Here is a 15,343-nt window from a genome sequence, read left to right as displayed (position 1 = left end):
ACCAGCCCTTGTTAAACACATACCAGGTTCCATAAAGAAGCTGTGCCAATCTGGAACAGGGCAGCCACAGCCCCCAGATCCCACTCCAAGCAGTGGTTTTGCCTCTGTAGTCCCTTACCAAGTTTTGTTCCCCACCAGCCAAGGTGTTTTGGTCAGCAGAGCCCCACCAGCAATGACAAGAGGCAAGGGCTTGGGGATGGTTTTTTCCTTCTCTTATAACCTTTATTTAGAAACTACATTATTCACGAAAGTCTACAAGGTTTCTCTGTACGGGTCCCACCAGGTGAAGAGCAACACTGAGAGATTTCTGCATGCAGCCCTGGCTCCCTGTATGCATTGCTGCAGAGACCAAGAGCTATCCCTGCACATAGGATAAATATACAGCCCAATGTACTGTACCTGACATAAGTTACGGAGGTGTCAATTTGGAAAGTATTTCTGAACTCACTCCTGTTGGAAGGAGGGAGGGATGGGAAAGTGAAGGAGTGTTATGTACTGCCTAAGCCCAGCGGGCACAGAAGGTGCCCTCCGGGCTCCGCTCCGTGCTGCTGGCACTTGCCGCAGGGACACGGTGCGGCTTGGTGCATCATAAATCAAATTTCACAGTATCACTGCCAGCCCCAGTACCAACAGTTGAGCTCTGGCAGCAACGGGCTCTTTCCCTTCTCTTTGTCAAATTTGCATCTCATCCGAGCAGACGAAGGACATTTGCCGAGAAGTGACGTAGTTTGGCGTGAAGGTGCCTTTTTTGGCTGGTTTATGCCCTTTTTTGTTTGTTCTTAGACCTGGGGAACATACAGACTTGGAGTAAATGAAACGGGCCCATTTCCAAAGCACATTAAGAAAAGGAAAGAAGAGAGAAAAAAAAAAAAGGCACTGCACAGGGGGACGTTTGAGGTAGTCTAAATTTTTTCCTTTCAATGTCTGGCACCAGGGAGGGAGAGGGTGAGTACACATGTGCCCATGTTTTGCTGTGCGTGCTCAGGGCCATGGATGTGGCTCTGTGTGCCCCCCCATGGCGCGCAGGGACATCTGGGCACTCAAGTCGTAAGCATGGGGACATCCGTGTGTGCAGAGCCTGTGTCTGGAGCTGGCACACGAGGGCCCAGGCACACATGTGGCTTTGCACATGTCTGTGTCTTTGCTCACACCTGCAGTCGGTGGCTGGAGAGCATCCATGGGCCCTGTGTGGCCAAGTGTCCCTCTGTGTTGGGAGGGTTTCCACCACAGCAGCTGGCTTGCGGCTCCCCTTGACAGCTCCAGTGGCCCTTTCAGCCCAAAGAAAAAGGGCCATGTCCTGTGATACCACTCCATCATGCTCCTGGGCCTCATCCTTCAGAACAAACACTGCAACACCTCTGAGAGTAGCAACTGTGGTGCAAAACACCAGCCCCCCTTCACCTTATCCCGTTGGACCCCACTCCACATTCCAGGGCAGGACGGATGCTCTCCGACCTGCCCTGGAGCACAGAGCTTGCTGTAAAACCAGGGCTGAGCCCAGGCAGCCACACATGGGGTCTTTGAGAGCTCTCATTCCTATCTGAGGCAACCCCAATGTCTCCCTCCAGCAAGTCCCCAGGATGCCTGCACCGGAGCTGGGGTACCAGGTGAGATAAGCCCCTGCACTGCTTCAGCTGGGGCTAAGTTTCTCTGCCACTTCCTTGGCCGGGGGCAAGGGCAGCCTGCCTCGTCCCTTGCCTTTCCTGCCAGGAGGAACAAATCCCTGAGAAATTTTGGCTGGGTACATTCCTCCAGAGTGCACGAACAGCAAGGCTGCCAGCAGAGGGGCTAGGGAGCAGAGCACAACCCGGGCTGGTGCTGGGAGCCAGCATCATGTGGGACCCTCTACTGAGGACAAAGACCCCAATCCCCTGACCACCTGGCCGAAACCCTAATGGGGGCTCGGGGCTGGTGAGGTCCGGCCTCAGAAGAGAGCCCCCTTCCGCAGCTGCACAGTGGGGGCACAAGAGAGGACTTCAGCAGGGGGGAACCCACTGGTCACAGGGTCAGTGTCACTAAAACCTTGCATGGAGGAGAAATTTGAGATAATAAATAAAATCCCCTTGACTTTTGAGCCATAGGGGGCTCACGCACTTGTAAACCACTCAACTCCCTTGGAGCAGCTTCCCTGGATAGCCAGACCCTGAACATCTCCAAAAAATACCTGTGCCACATCCATCCCTGCCTCCCCCCACCCCACAGTGCATCATGCTCCAGTGGAGGTGGTACCTAAACCAGAGCACAAACCCCTCTGCCATTTCCCTCTCTTTCTTAACTTTGTGCTAGATTTGTTGTGTTGTTTTTTTTTTTTATCTCTTCTTTTTCAGCAACCCCCAATCCAGCTGGAGATAAGTGAACCACATTACAGTACAGGAGCAAACACTATTGCAAACCCTGCCTGCGAGCACAGTGTCTCTGCCCTCCTTGCCCCAGAGGGAGATGCCCCTGAAGGATTTGTGTGCCACCAGCAGACATCCTCCCCATCCCAGAGCAGGGATCGGTTGTCCCAGCCCTTCCAGTCCCAGCTCTCCAGAAAGACTGAGCTAAAGGACATTGAGTTTTCTTGAGCATGTCAAGTTACTGTGGACCAAGTCCCACATTTGGAGCAACTCTGGAGGCAGCAGTTTATGAACCACCAGCACACTCCGGAAAAAACATGGCTCCTTGTTCATCTTGCTGTTCTTGTTCTTCACAATGCCAAAAGTTTTAAAGCCCTCATGCCCAACAGGTGCTACATTAAGGACCTGCAAGCACATCCCTAGGAAGACATCGTCGATAGGGTACAGCTCCAGCGTCTCTGAGGTTTTGTGTAGCCTCTTGGCCAGGGGTCCATCCATGATGAAGCCCCCACCTCCTACATAGGGTGGGTAGTTGCTTTTGTTGTAGAGAGCGCTGGGGATGTAGTACTTGTTCTCCTTCTTCCGAATCGGCTTGGCCTTGTAGAGGACATCCCCCACAAAGAGGTCCTCTCCCTCTTTCTTGTCCTCCAGGAACTCCAGGATGTTGCTGGGATTCACAAACACATCATCATCACCTTTGAAGATGAAGTGGACGTTGTCACAGTAGATGTTCAGCCACTTCAGGAAATGGACCTCTTTGAGGGTGAGGTTGAAAAAGGTGTCTAGGAAATCCCACTGCAATATGTCCCCATAGATGAGGTTCTCATAATCCAGCAGTTTCTGGTAGTTGGCTCTCTCCTCCTCCTTGGAAGCCGTGCCCAGCAAGAACAGTGTCTTGATCCTCTTGCCATCCACGTCCTTCTCCTGTCCCCAGGTTCTGCGGATGGCCTCACGGCGGTCGTGCTGTGTGATAATAGACTTTACCACAATGAGCAGGTAGACATCCTCGCTGCATTTTTCAGGGTGGTTGATCAGCATGGGAAAGTAGCGGCAATGCCGATAGAGCAGGAACTGCTGGAAGTTGGGCTCCAGCCCTTTGAACCAGTCCACCTTGCTTAAGTTCTGATTGGCTGAGCAGTTGGTAGTGGTGACATCCCAGGATTTTGCTTGCTCTGCAGTTATGGTCTCCTCCTTCCCAGGAGCTTTCTCCTTGCTGTTCCAGAAAGTGCTGGTGATGGAGAAGGTGTTGTCTCTCTTCTGTGTTTTAAGGGGCTCCAGCAGGGGCAGCTCTTTCTGCTGCTGGCCCTGTGTGAAATGGCTGGGTGCCATTCCCCGCTGCAGCACTGTCACTGTGATCACCAGCAAGAAGGAGAGGCAAATGGTTTTGTAGATGGTCTTCTTCCTAAAGGGACAAGACAGGGGGATTAAGGAGAGGAAACCGGAGGCTGCAAGAGGCCTGTCTGCAAAAGCACTTCCTGGAGAGGTCATGGGATGCTCATAATCTGTGTCCCATCACCCTTTGACAGGCAGCAGTCTTGTGGGAAGAGTTGCAGGACACTTCCATGTGTGCTTTTCCCACCTGCAACCCGCTTGTGGGGTGGCTCTGGAGGACTGCAGGGACAGGCACAAGGCACATGGCAGGTGGCTGCAGAGTCATCTGGTAACCCTACAACTGCACAAAGAACTGGGAAGGATTCATGGGAAAGAAGTTAATGGGTTGAGAGAGAGAGAAGACAGGCTGAGAGCTTCGGCAAAGCAGCCATTTTGGAGGAAAGGCCCAAGGGAAACCCCTGTTTCAGCCATCTGAAAACTGCAGTTTAGTACAAGAGAAGAAGGGATTTATCGTAGCTCCAAAACACAGACATACTGCCTGTGGCCCTAGACTGGCATCACAGGTTACACAACACTGGGGAACCGGAGCAGGGAAGACTACAGGAGTAGGCATGAAACACGCATTGCAGTTTCATTTCAAAATGGTAGATCAGGAGCTAAAAGAATGCCATTTGAGACAAATTTAAAAGTTCAGTGTGGAAAACACATCCCTGATCCTGCAACCACCTCGAGATCCAGCGTTTCTGGGGGTACTGTTGCGTGTTCTGGCCATCTTTCGGGACCCGTTACTTCACTTTGCAGTGATAATAAGGAACAGTGGACACACTGCAGTTTGGGGGCAGATTTCTCAGCCTGCAGCAAACCAGGTATCTGCATGTGCAGGATGGGTGGGGGACTAGCGGTGGTAAATCAAACAGACTTGTGGGATCGTGCTGCTGCTCTCAATTGCTGCAGGCCCATCTATCACCCAGGGAAGCTGCTGGCTCAGGCGACAAACCCTCAAGCTCACTGGGGGCTTGAGCAGGATTATCCTGTGGTCTTTGAGACAGTGGGAATGCTGCACTCAGGGATTACTGATGCACCAGATATACACCTCTCCCCCCCCGGCAACCTGCTTTTCACACAGTTAAAGGTGGGTTTCTCGCTCTGCTGCTGTGGAGGAGACAAAATGCTTGTTCCATCCATCTGCACTGTGCTGCCCTGCAGTGCCCTACTCCCCTCCACAGCTGGCATATCTGCACTGATTTCTTCCTGCCACAGCTGAGCTCCACATGCCCACTGGGGTCCCGATGGCTTCCCAAGGGCAGCCCCATCTCTGGCTGCTCCTACGTGGACAAGACACATGAGGTGCTTGACAGTCCCTAGAGTGCCTTTCGTGAGTGAAAGGGACATCAGCTGGGAAGTCAAAGGAGACACATGTGGCACCAGCCACCTGGCTCCCCTGTGCCTGTCCTCTTGGTGACAGAACCATGTCCCAGCCCTGGTGCCCTGTTAGGAGCCAGAAAGATCCAAGATTGTCTCTACTAGGCAGATGGCACCTTCATTTTGGGGTAGTCCAGGGAAGAAGCTTGGGGCTGAAATCTGAAACATTTAACCAATGTAATTTCCAGGTAGCCGGAAAAACAAACAAACAAACAAACAAACAAACATTGAAATGCTCTTGGCTCTGGGGACTGGATTGTGATCTGCTGGGACACTGGGAAGCTGCTGGGGTTTTGGGACACAGGCTTCCCCAAAGCACCTGCTTTATGGGACACCCCATATGTAGTCACAGGGCTCCCCAGGGAGGCAACAGCACTGCTCCTGGGGACTCTGGCCACCCTGAAATGCAGGAGCCTCAAGTGGGAGCCAGGGAAACCAGGAGTTTTGAGGGCTCCTGTTTCTGTGTGTAAAAGCTGTGATCACTAGTGTGGACTGAGAGAGCAAGCATGGAAATAAGTAATTACGAGTAAATGGATAAATATTCCCCATCTGGTTTTATATGTGGCCACTCATCTGAGACTGATGAGGGAGCAGTTCTGATTAGATCTCACCATTCCCTTAACCCTCTCCAGCCCTGGCCAAACACCTCTGAGCTTATTCTTAGAAACCCTTCTGTCCCAATGGAACTGTAACCCTGCATAGCCAAGCAATGTTTAAAACTTCAGAATAATAGCAGAAATAACCCTAGTCACCCCAGCGGCACCAATCCCATCCTGACACCCCAGCCTTGCTCCCATCCCATCCCATCCTTACCCACCCCCCTGCCCCAAGGACAACCCATGATGAGGTACCCAGCCCAAAGGAGAGCCGGTGTTTCCCCACAAGCCATGGGCAGGGAATTACTGATATAATTTCAAAAAATTTACATAGGTAGGGCTGTTGCTCACTTGCACGTATGAGTCCTGCCCTTGGGAGGCGCTGCATGGAGCCACTCACCCCATCACCATCCTTGGGCCACTGCTTTTTATTTCAGCCAGGCAGAAAACACTGCCCTGGGGCTGACGGAAGAGCTCTGTCTTTCCGTAAGAGGTAGAGGGCTGGGGTTGCCTGGGTACACCTGGGTATATCAGTGAGGTGTTGCATAACAGCACAGAAACTTACTCCTCTTCAGCAGACACCATTTCCCAGTTCTCACCGGTTCAACGTGCAATTTTTGCTCTGTTATAAAAACCTGTTTGGGGTTTTTCCTATAGGTCTGACTCTGGAAACTACAGAGGCATCACCGGGTCCAACAGGAACCAGGAGCCTAGCGGCTGCCTTCTGCCTCACAGAAACCCTGGCCCTGCACTGGCAGAAAAGTGATGGGGGCTGGGAGGACCCTGAGCCACAACTGCAGGTGACTCCCACATCAAACCAAGGATTTGAGAGGCAAAAGATGTGTGCAACTTTTCTGATCTCGAGTATCTCTGTTTTGTGGCGTCCTCAGCTGGGAAGTACTTTAGGAGGGAGAAACTATGTCGTGCTCTCCAGAGACCCCAGGAACCACTGCTTTGCAGGAGGTGAGGGTGAGGGAGGTGCTTAAGGTTTGCTGCCATCAGAGAAATCACCCTGCTGAGCCCCAGCACCCTCCTATGGGCACAACCCTGGCAGTGTCCTCAATATTCGACGGCACTGGGCACTGCGGAGCCCAAGGTCGCAGCAACCCGCGCCCATCACGTCTTGGCTCCCACCAGCGCCAGCCAGGACTGGCCGCTCCAACTGCCGGTGTCAGTGCCATCAAGAGAGCTTTGAAAGGGTCCCAACCTGCTCCTCCTCTTCCTTTTCTCCACCAGGAAAAGCTCAAAAGCCACCCTGTGAGACAGCCAGGCCACCGCTGGCTGTGCCCCGGCAGTTAAACATAAATCCCCAAATTAGAGGTGGGCAGTTTCCCAGGTGATGTTTTTCAAGTGGTGATGCTGTAGAGCAGCGAGGCCCCAGGAGACTGGGGCTCTCCATCCCCCGTCCCCAGAGAGGCACACAGCGGCTTTTGATCCTCATGAAAACCTCTTTGATCAGCCAGGGCTATCTATTTATTTGGATTTTTCTGGCCCTCAATTAGACCCAGTCACTGAGCCGGCAGAGGCATTGCCAGCATAGAGCCCTTTCTGTTGGTGGTGCCAACGGCTGGGGAGAGGGGATCTTGTCTAGAAGTAGATGCTAGGCAGAAAGCACCCAAATGTCTCCAAAAGCAACTGGGTACAAGCGCCAAGTGGGGCCCCAGCTCACGAGGGTTCTCCCCAGTCCCGGGGTATCCAGGGATTATGAAATATGTCTGGTTTAAAGTATAAAAGATATCTGGTTTAAAGTAAAACCAGTAACAGTAAAAAGAGCGGGCTGGGTAAGAGGCAAGAGCCAAACCGCTGGATGATTCCTCCCGCCGTGGGAATCTGCCCCCAGTTTGGCGCGGCCGTGGGACAGGGACCCATGGGCAGGTCTGGCTGTCTCCACGGCCCCGCTGTCCCCGGCCACGCCACGCAAACCAGCGCTTTGCAGAGAAAGTCTCGGAAAGGCAAACCCGGGCAAGGGGGGGGACTGACCACCAGCGCCTGCCCGGTGACCCCGTCCCGGCTCCCGCCGGAGCTCCGGTGCGCCGCGATGGGACGAGGCTTGCGCCAGGACCGGACACCCCAGAAAGCCTTTCCCGGGGTACTCCGGTCAGGAAGGGAACAAGGGGGAATGGGACCCCCGCCTCGAAGCTCTCTGAAGAGCCCAGCGGGATGGGGGGACGTCCCTTCTGGAACGGGGACAAACGGACAGGGGACAAAGGGCAGACGCGTCCTTTGCCCATTCCCATGAGCATCCTCCTCATCAAAGCTGCCCCTTCCCCCGTCAGCCGCCCCTGCGACACCCCTGGGAATGGACCCGGTGGGAACGGGACCTCGCAGTCCTCAGGCTTCGGGCAGGACGCAGCGCCGGGGCGGCGGAGGGCAGCAGGGACCACAGGGTTCCAAAGGGTGCCGGAGCGGGGCTCGGGCTCCCCGTAGTCACTCACCACTGGAACATGCTGGGAATGGGACAGGACGGCCGCTCCGCTGCTGGCCGGGGCTGCCCGCGGTCCGGGCGCTTCTCTCTGTCCTCTTCCTCTTCCTCCTCCTCTTTTTTTCTCTTCCCCCCTCCTCTACTTTTTCGCTTTTCCCTCCCCTCCCTCTCCGAGGTGGAGCCAAGAGGGATGGCAGAGCAGGTAGGTTAACTCTTGCCCTGCCCCTCTGTCGCCCCCAGCTCTTCAGCAGTCAGAGCTGCCACGGGAAGGGGTTTAAGGGAAACACTCCACGATTCGCCCTGGAGACCCTCCCCGCTGCTGATGGGACACCCATCAGGAGCTGGGAGCTCAGGGTAGGGAATGTCCAACCCTGGCACCCCGCAGGGTCTTTTGCAGCCCGGGCACAGTGCTCTCTCTGGGGTGCTTATCCCTGCCCCACAGCCGTAAATTGCAAAAGATCCCAGCTATGGGAAGGGGATCTCAGTGGTAACCAGGAGAGGTGCTTTTGGCAGCTGGGATTTGATCTCTGGAAAAGGAACGTGTGTCTTTTCTGTTCCCCTCTGCTTCTCCCAACACAGGCAGGTTACTTTGGGATGAATCCCAAAAGGGAGCTGAGGCCCAACCGCAGTTTCCCATGGGGGCACTGAGATCTGAGATCCCAGCTTTGCCTCTGTACAAAGCATGGTTGGGGATCCCTAGAGCAATGGAGCCCCACATCTCCTGGGACCCACTTCTTACCCAGGATTCCCACCTCTCCTTGGACACCCATCTCTCCTGCGACCCCATTTCTCCTAGGACCCACATCTCACTCAAGATCCACACCTTGTCAGGGAACAACACTCTGCCCAGGCCTCTCACCTCACCGGGCACCCATGCTCCTTCCAGGACCCAGACATCTGCTGGGCCCACACTGCACCTGGGAGGACAGAGAGTCAAGATGAAGGGTTGCTACAGCAGGAAGATGCCTGCTTGGCATGCCAGGACCTGTCTCATGGGTCAAATTCCACCAGCACCACAGACAGGTGATGTGTCCTTCATACTCCTCTTTCAGCCCTGGTTTGAAGCAGTGTTTCACCAGCTACTGCAACCATATCAACATGGGACATCTGATTGTCCGTTGAGAAGGTGAGTTCAGACCTTCCTTTCCTGTAAAGTGTAGCATTTCAGTTGAGGGTCTTTTTCAGCCGTGAAAATAAGTCTCCATCATTTCTGTGATTTCTTTCTTTTTGCCAGCTTCCCATCCCCACCAGCCACCCATGTCAACCACGAAGCTGGGCTGGGAAGACTCCAGGAAATCCTTTGGATATTTCCTTTCCTGGCCAGCAGAGATATCCCAGTCCCTTTCCCTGCAACCCCTCTGCGTTTTACACTAGTCAGGCTCTTCCACAGCTCTCACAACCCCTGGGACACACTGTGCTTGTCATGGGAAAGGCTCTTCTGTTCCGAGGCTGAACACACAGTGGGACCCACACAACCTTCGCTACTCAAGCAGCATTTGGTCCTGCTCCAAGAAAACCCCAAGTGCAGCTCAGTTTGTGGAGGAAAGTTGCATAGCTTTCTCCAGACCTGCTTCTCAACCCTATCTCAGCTTATCACTTTCCCAGATGCCCTGCAGCTCTGTGTCCTGGGGGCTGTGAAGGCTCCCCAGAAAACACTGCCCAAACAGGCTGCACCAGCTCTGCAGCACCCCACAACCTTGTCACCACCAAAGGCCCCTACACACCTTCCCTGATTCCTTTGTAGTCTGTTCCTGTTGCCCACGGAGAAGTCTGTATCTGTGAACTCATGGCCACAAGAAAATCATGGCTGTGAGAGGCGCAGAGAAAGGCTGTCAGGGCTATGCTGAAAAGCCCTGACACTGATATCCGCTTGACAAGAGTGGGATGTGAGAGGAACACATCTCATCCCTGTAACACAGGGGTTGTAGGTGCACACTGGCCCATTTCTGGGAACTCATCCCACTCTGCAAAGAGGGCCTCCTCGTGGAGGGGGACTGCATTGGAGAACCTCCCCTTCACAGTCACAAAGGGATGTGAGGCGAAGCACCAAAAGCACAGCCACCATCTCCTCCTTGCAACATGCCCTGGGACCACGATGGGGACAGGGATGGCAGCAGCATCCTCACCAGGGGGAGCACAGACTGGAGCACATGCTGCAGCTGCAGGGGACACCCAGATACTGTTGGTGTACAACAGGCTCCTAGGGCTATCTGATCCCCCAGCATCAGCATGTACAGCCGGCAAGGCCAGCGCCAGCCATGGTGCAGTGTGCCTGATGAGCCCTGCTCTCCCTGCAGCAGAGCCACTTCCATGCCTGGTGCAGGGCTCATGGCAGCCTGTGGCAGGGAGTTCTGGCAGCCATGCTCCCAGGCTCCCACCTTTCTGACAGCTGCTTCCCTGCAGGAAAGTGGCCTGAGCGCGAGGACTTCCCGGACGTTCCTGTGATGAGGCACAGAGTTTCAGCTCAAATAATTCTCTCTGTGCAGGCAGGCCCTGCTCCCACCTCTCTCTGTGTGGAGAGATGCACGTCCCACTGAGTGAGAGCACTGCAGACCCGGGGCGTGCTGCCTGTGCAAAACCTTACTTCTGATAGTCATTAAAGACTCAGATAGTGTCAGGTCTGTAGCTACTCATGACAGAGATAAGCACTGTCCTAGGCACCTCTGGCACCACCAGCTCCTGTTTCAAGGCTGACTCTTAAGATGAAGCAGCATTTTGCACATTTGTTTCATCATTAGATAGAAAAGTTTTGGACAAACCTGTGTTTTCATGCTCCCCAGATTCACCCTGGGAAAGCAGAAAGGCAGCAGGAAGGTTAAAACCAGACTGAAAGTGGTGTTCTTTTTGAAAAAAATGAAAAAAGTCCTCCTCCACAGACCTTCCCCTTGCCTCTTTTCAGCACTTGGCCAGAACAGGTTTTATCTGAGCAGCTGCAACCCTCTGCTGAGAGTGAAACCTGAAAAAGAGAAACCTGAATTTTGTTGTTAGACCAAAATCAGAGCCAGAGGCAGCAGCACTTCACCAGGAGCCAACCCAGCCACCAGCAGACCTCTGCTGTTTCTGCCCTTCCCTGAATCCATCACCCTACCCCTCCTTTGCTGCAGCAACCAGCACCCTTATTCCTTAGGTCTAAGCCATTAGACTGAAATTTGGAAGCACCAGGTGCCTTTCTGGCACTGCTGGCAGAGCTGCAGGTGTCTGGAGAAAGGCTTTTGGGTGGCAGGTTCTGGTCGGGCATGGAAAAGCTGAGCTCCTTTGCCTGGAGCAATGCCGGTGACACCATGATCCTGTAAAAGCTGGCAGGGGACCTGCAAGAAATAACACTCAGGCACAACATCATTGCATTGCATGGGGATGCAGAAGGGAAAGTGATGCACAGATTCCATCATCAGATGATGACATCAGCTTCTGCTGGCACCAGCCACCTCTGCGGCCGCCAGCCCCAGGACCCATTTGGAGACAGTACTAGTGACATACACTCATCTCCCACCTGAGCATCACTCCCCGTGCCACCACCGGAGATGGAGGCAAGCAACCTGTGGGAATGCGAGGCTTTGGAGCTGGCATCTAACAGGGCTACAGGGCACCATTTGGGCAAAGGAAAAGGGTGAGGACTGGGGTGATGCCAAACCATCTCATTTAGATGTTCTCAAAGCAAGCCACAATCCTTTTTTTCTTGCAAGAAGCCTCTTTCCATTTCAAAGAGGACCTGAACTATAATGTTACATATATATATATATTAAAAAAAAAAAAAAAAAGGAAGTACAAAGAAAGCAGCGAGCTTTTTTTAGGAAGTTTATGTAATCCCAGAGGACTGGCTAGTGGCAGGTTGACCCAGCCAGTATTTTCCCACTGATGGTTTGGGTTTTGTTTCACTGGGAAAAGCTGTCCTGGTTTCTTTGCTATGGGGGGGTTTTGTGTTGTTTTCTGATTTCTTTCCGTTCCAGCAAATTACATGTACACAGAAAAAGGCTCATCTCTTCTCCTGGCAACTCTCATATATCCTGGCCCCTTGTGCCAGTGCCACAGTCCCCAGGCTGGGTTTCCCACACAAGCCAAGGTCCTGTTGCCCCGTGACCTGTGGGGACACCCAGATGAGCCCTCTCCTCCCAGACCTTTGAGTGCCTGGAGCAGGACCAAGGTCTCGGCCTGACCCAAGACTGACAGCAAGGAGTGGTCACACATTTAGGTTTTAATTTGTTAAACCGCTCACCTGTGACGTACTCCGTGGTGGGGAGAGAGGACAAGGCTGCTGTTTGTTTAGCTGAGCCAGATTCAGGGCATGTCACTTGCAGGCAAACATCCTGGATGTGATAGGACATGGAAACTTGCTTTATTCCTGCACAGTTGTTTTCTAAGCACCTTTTCTGATGCTGCTTGGGCTGTGCCAGCAGGTAGAGAATAAACCTGGGAGACTCACCCGTTCTTGCCACGTGGAATGCCAGGGAACACAAACAGGGACCAGCACTGCCTCTGTCCCAGCCCTTGTTCCCCTGGGCAAATTAGGATTAATTATTATCCTGGTTTATTGCTGAGTGAACACCACCAGCTTGGGAGCTGGGGCAGATGACATTTACTGGCCAGATCTGACGTGGGAGGCCAAGAAAGACAGCCACCCCACAGAAGGCTCCTTGGGCGTCCCCATCCTTTACAGGGCCATAAACTAGACCCTGAGCACAGGGTGGGTTATTTTACCCAATAACCCAGGGCCCTGCAGCCATTTCCATCCCAGCAACTCTGCCAGATGGGGACTGTGCTGGCTCTTGGGTGGAGGCAGGAGGAGGTTTTCTGCCCTCCCAAAACGGGGGTCTCCCACCTGCTCCATTGGCCTTGTCAGCTGTCACAGTGACAGTGGAGGCTGCTGAAACACCTCGAGCCATAGCTGAAAGCAACGTCTGCTGCCCTGCTTGGAATCACCCCTGTGGGATTTACACGATTTCTTTGCTTTGCAGGGCAATGGCAGGGCCAGACGCCCCTGCTAGGCGGTACCCAAGCCATTGTTGCCCTCTGCAGTCCCGCCCTGCCTCTGGGCCACCCCATGAGAGCACAATGCTCAGGGAAGGGGATGCAGACCCCACAGCTGCAGTGCTGGGGTATAGGAGGATGAGGTGAGACCCGAGTGACACAGGCTCAGGGAAAGGCAGGGGACAGGGTAGTGGCATGGAGCTGGTGGAGCTGATGCTGTTGCAGCCATGTCCGCAGGTGGGATGTGAGCTGGGGTTGGCAGGGAAGTGCTGCCCTGGCCTTTCTGCCGGGAGCTGCAGGAGCAGGGCAGGGGGGTGCACTCAACACACCTGGGTGAGCAAAACCCTGGGGCTGTGTCCAGTCAAGGGTTCGCCCGCTTGGGCTGCCCCTTCCTCAGTTTCCCCTGCAAAAAAGCCACCCTGCAGCTTCGGGGCTGCTGCCCGGAATGGATGCTGCCTCCTCTCCCTGGAGGATTTGCTCCCCTGGGATGCCTGGGTCTCTTGGGGAGCCCGGTGTGGCTGTGCTGTTGCTTTAAATCAGCAGCTGGATCCAGCTGTGACTGCAAGTAACCCTCACCGCAGCCTTGCCCAGGCTTTTTATGCGTTTTCCAGTGGTTCCAGAGGCACTTGGCGGCAGCACGCAGGGGAAATCAGACTCACACTGGCGAGCAGGGAAGGGAGGGGAAAGGGAAAACATTTCCCTTCCCAAAGGAACAGGGGGAGCCCAATACTGTAGCTCTGTCAGCGGGCAGGGAGAAGACAGCTTGTGGTGCTGCCTCTGTGGAGTGATGTGAACAGTCTTGTGGTTGGGCACAAGAGGCCCTGGTTTGCCTTTCCCTGCCAGTGTGCGCTGTGAGCAGTGCTTACCCCAGTGTATCTCAGTTTCCCTATCTCTGCTCACCCAATTCAGCCTCACACAGAAAGCATCAAGGTCTGGGTTTGTCCCATGAACCTGTGGCAGTGAAGAAAACAAGCCCATGAAGACACAGGATGGAGAAATCCTAGAGGAATGGGAATGTGGGGCTAAGAAAGGAGATGCGTTTGTGCTGCCCAGATTCAGGAAGGTGGGAGGATGTTGGTGTGCTTGGCCTTGGGAGGGGAAGGGAAGGACCTGTCCTGCTGTCTGCATCCAGAACCCTCCCAAAGAGCAAAGATAAAAGACAGGGAACCAGGAGGGAGACATCCTCAGGTTGCAGGGTTGGAAAAGCAATGATGTCATGCCAATGCTGAACCTGACTGCAGGAGTGCTCCTGCCCATTGCAGGGCCCATGGGCCTATCCTGCTCAGCCTTACCACCCTGACCATCCTGCAAATCCAGACACAGACACAAGCGCTGGTTGGGCATCAGCCCACAGAAACTGCTCTCCTAGCTCCAGCCCGGGCTGGGCTCAGGGTGCTGGCACGCTGCGCTCACAGCCCTGGGAAGCCCTGCTACCTGGCACAGACCCAAGAGCCACGAGCTGCAAGCGACGTGTTTTCCATCGGGTAGGAGAGTGCTCACCATGTCTCCCATGAGTCAGATGAAAAGGGCGGCTCAGGAGTCACCTGAGCTCAGTGGCTCCCTGCCCACAGCCCCTCTCCAGTCCAAGTGGAAAAACATGCGGCCCCAGTGCAGCGCCTGCCGAGACCCTGCGCTGTGTCCATGCCCCCTCCTGGGCCGGCAGACACAGAAATGCTCACATCAGCCTCTTTTGGCCAAATTGGTTCAGGAGGGAGGCAGGGGCGACTCACACATCCCTGGCCTGTGCAACTGCTCGTCATTAATCATCACTTGGCTGCTGCTTACTGCCTGTGCCAAACCTGGCCTCTGCTACAGCCACTGGTGGGTCCATGTCCAGCAAGAGAAAGAGGGCATGCAGAATACAAATTTCCCCTTATTTGGCTGGGGCTACTGGATGGAGGCCATGGCAAAGCTCCCTGCTTCTGCCTGTGCAAGAAAGGAGGGAAGCACCCACAGTGCCAGCCCCAGGCGGGCACCCACCCTGTACAGCAATGACCCTTGCATGGACGTTGCTTCCCAGCCCAGCTCAGGGAGCTGGTGGCAATAGCAGTTTGCTAGCCTGGGAGTATTTTAGCCATGCAAGAGCCCTCAGGAGAGAAGAAGAGAGCCGGCACACCCAGCTGCATTCCTGAGGTTTGGTTTCCATGGTGGGATGTTCACCCGACGGTGAAGTCATGCTGTGGGCTGAGATGGCCAGTGAGTTAATGCATGGATCCAGGTCCTTCCCTTATTCACAGCAAGAGCAGCTACAGCCCTGTGCCATCCGC

The 15,343-nt window shown here is 54.3% G+C and overlaps 1 protein-coding gene across 1 annotated transcript; it reads right to left on the bottom strand.

Moving 5' to 3' along the window:
- Positions 1-2,322: 2,322 nt before the first annotated feature.
- On the bottom strand, positions 2,323-12,433 carry B3GNT7 (UDP-GlcNAc:betaGal beta-1,3-N-acetylglucosaminyltransferase 7; the record flags this gene model as incomplete). The annotated part of the gene is given in 10 exon segments (XM_080623997.1): positions 2,323-3,688; positions 8,125-8,152; positions 8,154-8,174; positions 8,176-8,252; positions 8,255-8,297; positions 8,851-9,028; positions 10,490-10,550; positions 10,871-10,898; positions 11,602-11,687; positions 12,325-12,433. Coding segments are annotated over 10 exon segments (1,776 nt in total). The 3' UTR covers positions 2,323-2,543.
- Positions 12,434-15,343: the final 2,910 nt, after the last annotated feature.

Source organism: Psittacula echo (genome assembly GCF_963264785.1).
Source record: "Psittacula echo genome assembly, chromosome: 7".
Classification (NCBI taxonomy): Eukaryota; Metazoa; Chordata; class Aves; order Psittaciformes; family Psittacidae; genus Psittacula; species Psittacula echo.
This window is presented reverse-complemented; position numbering and strand designations above follow the sequence as displayed.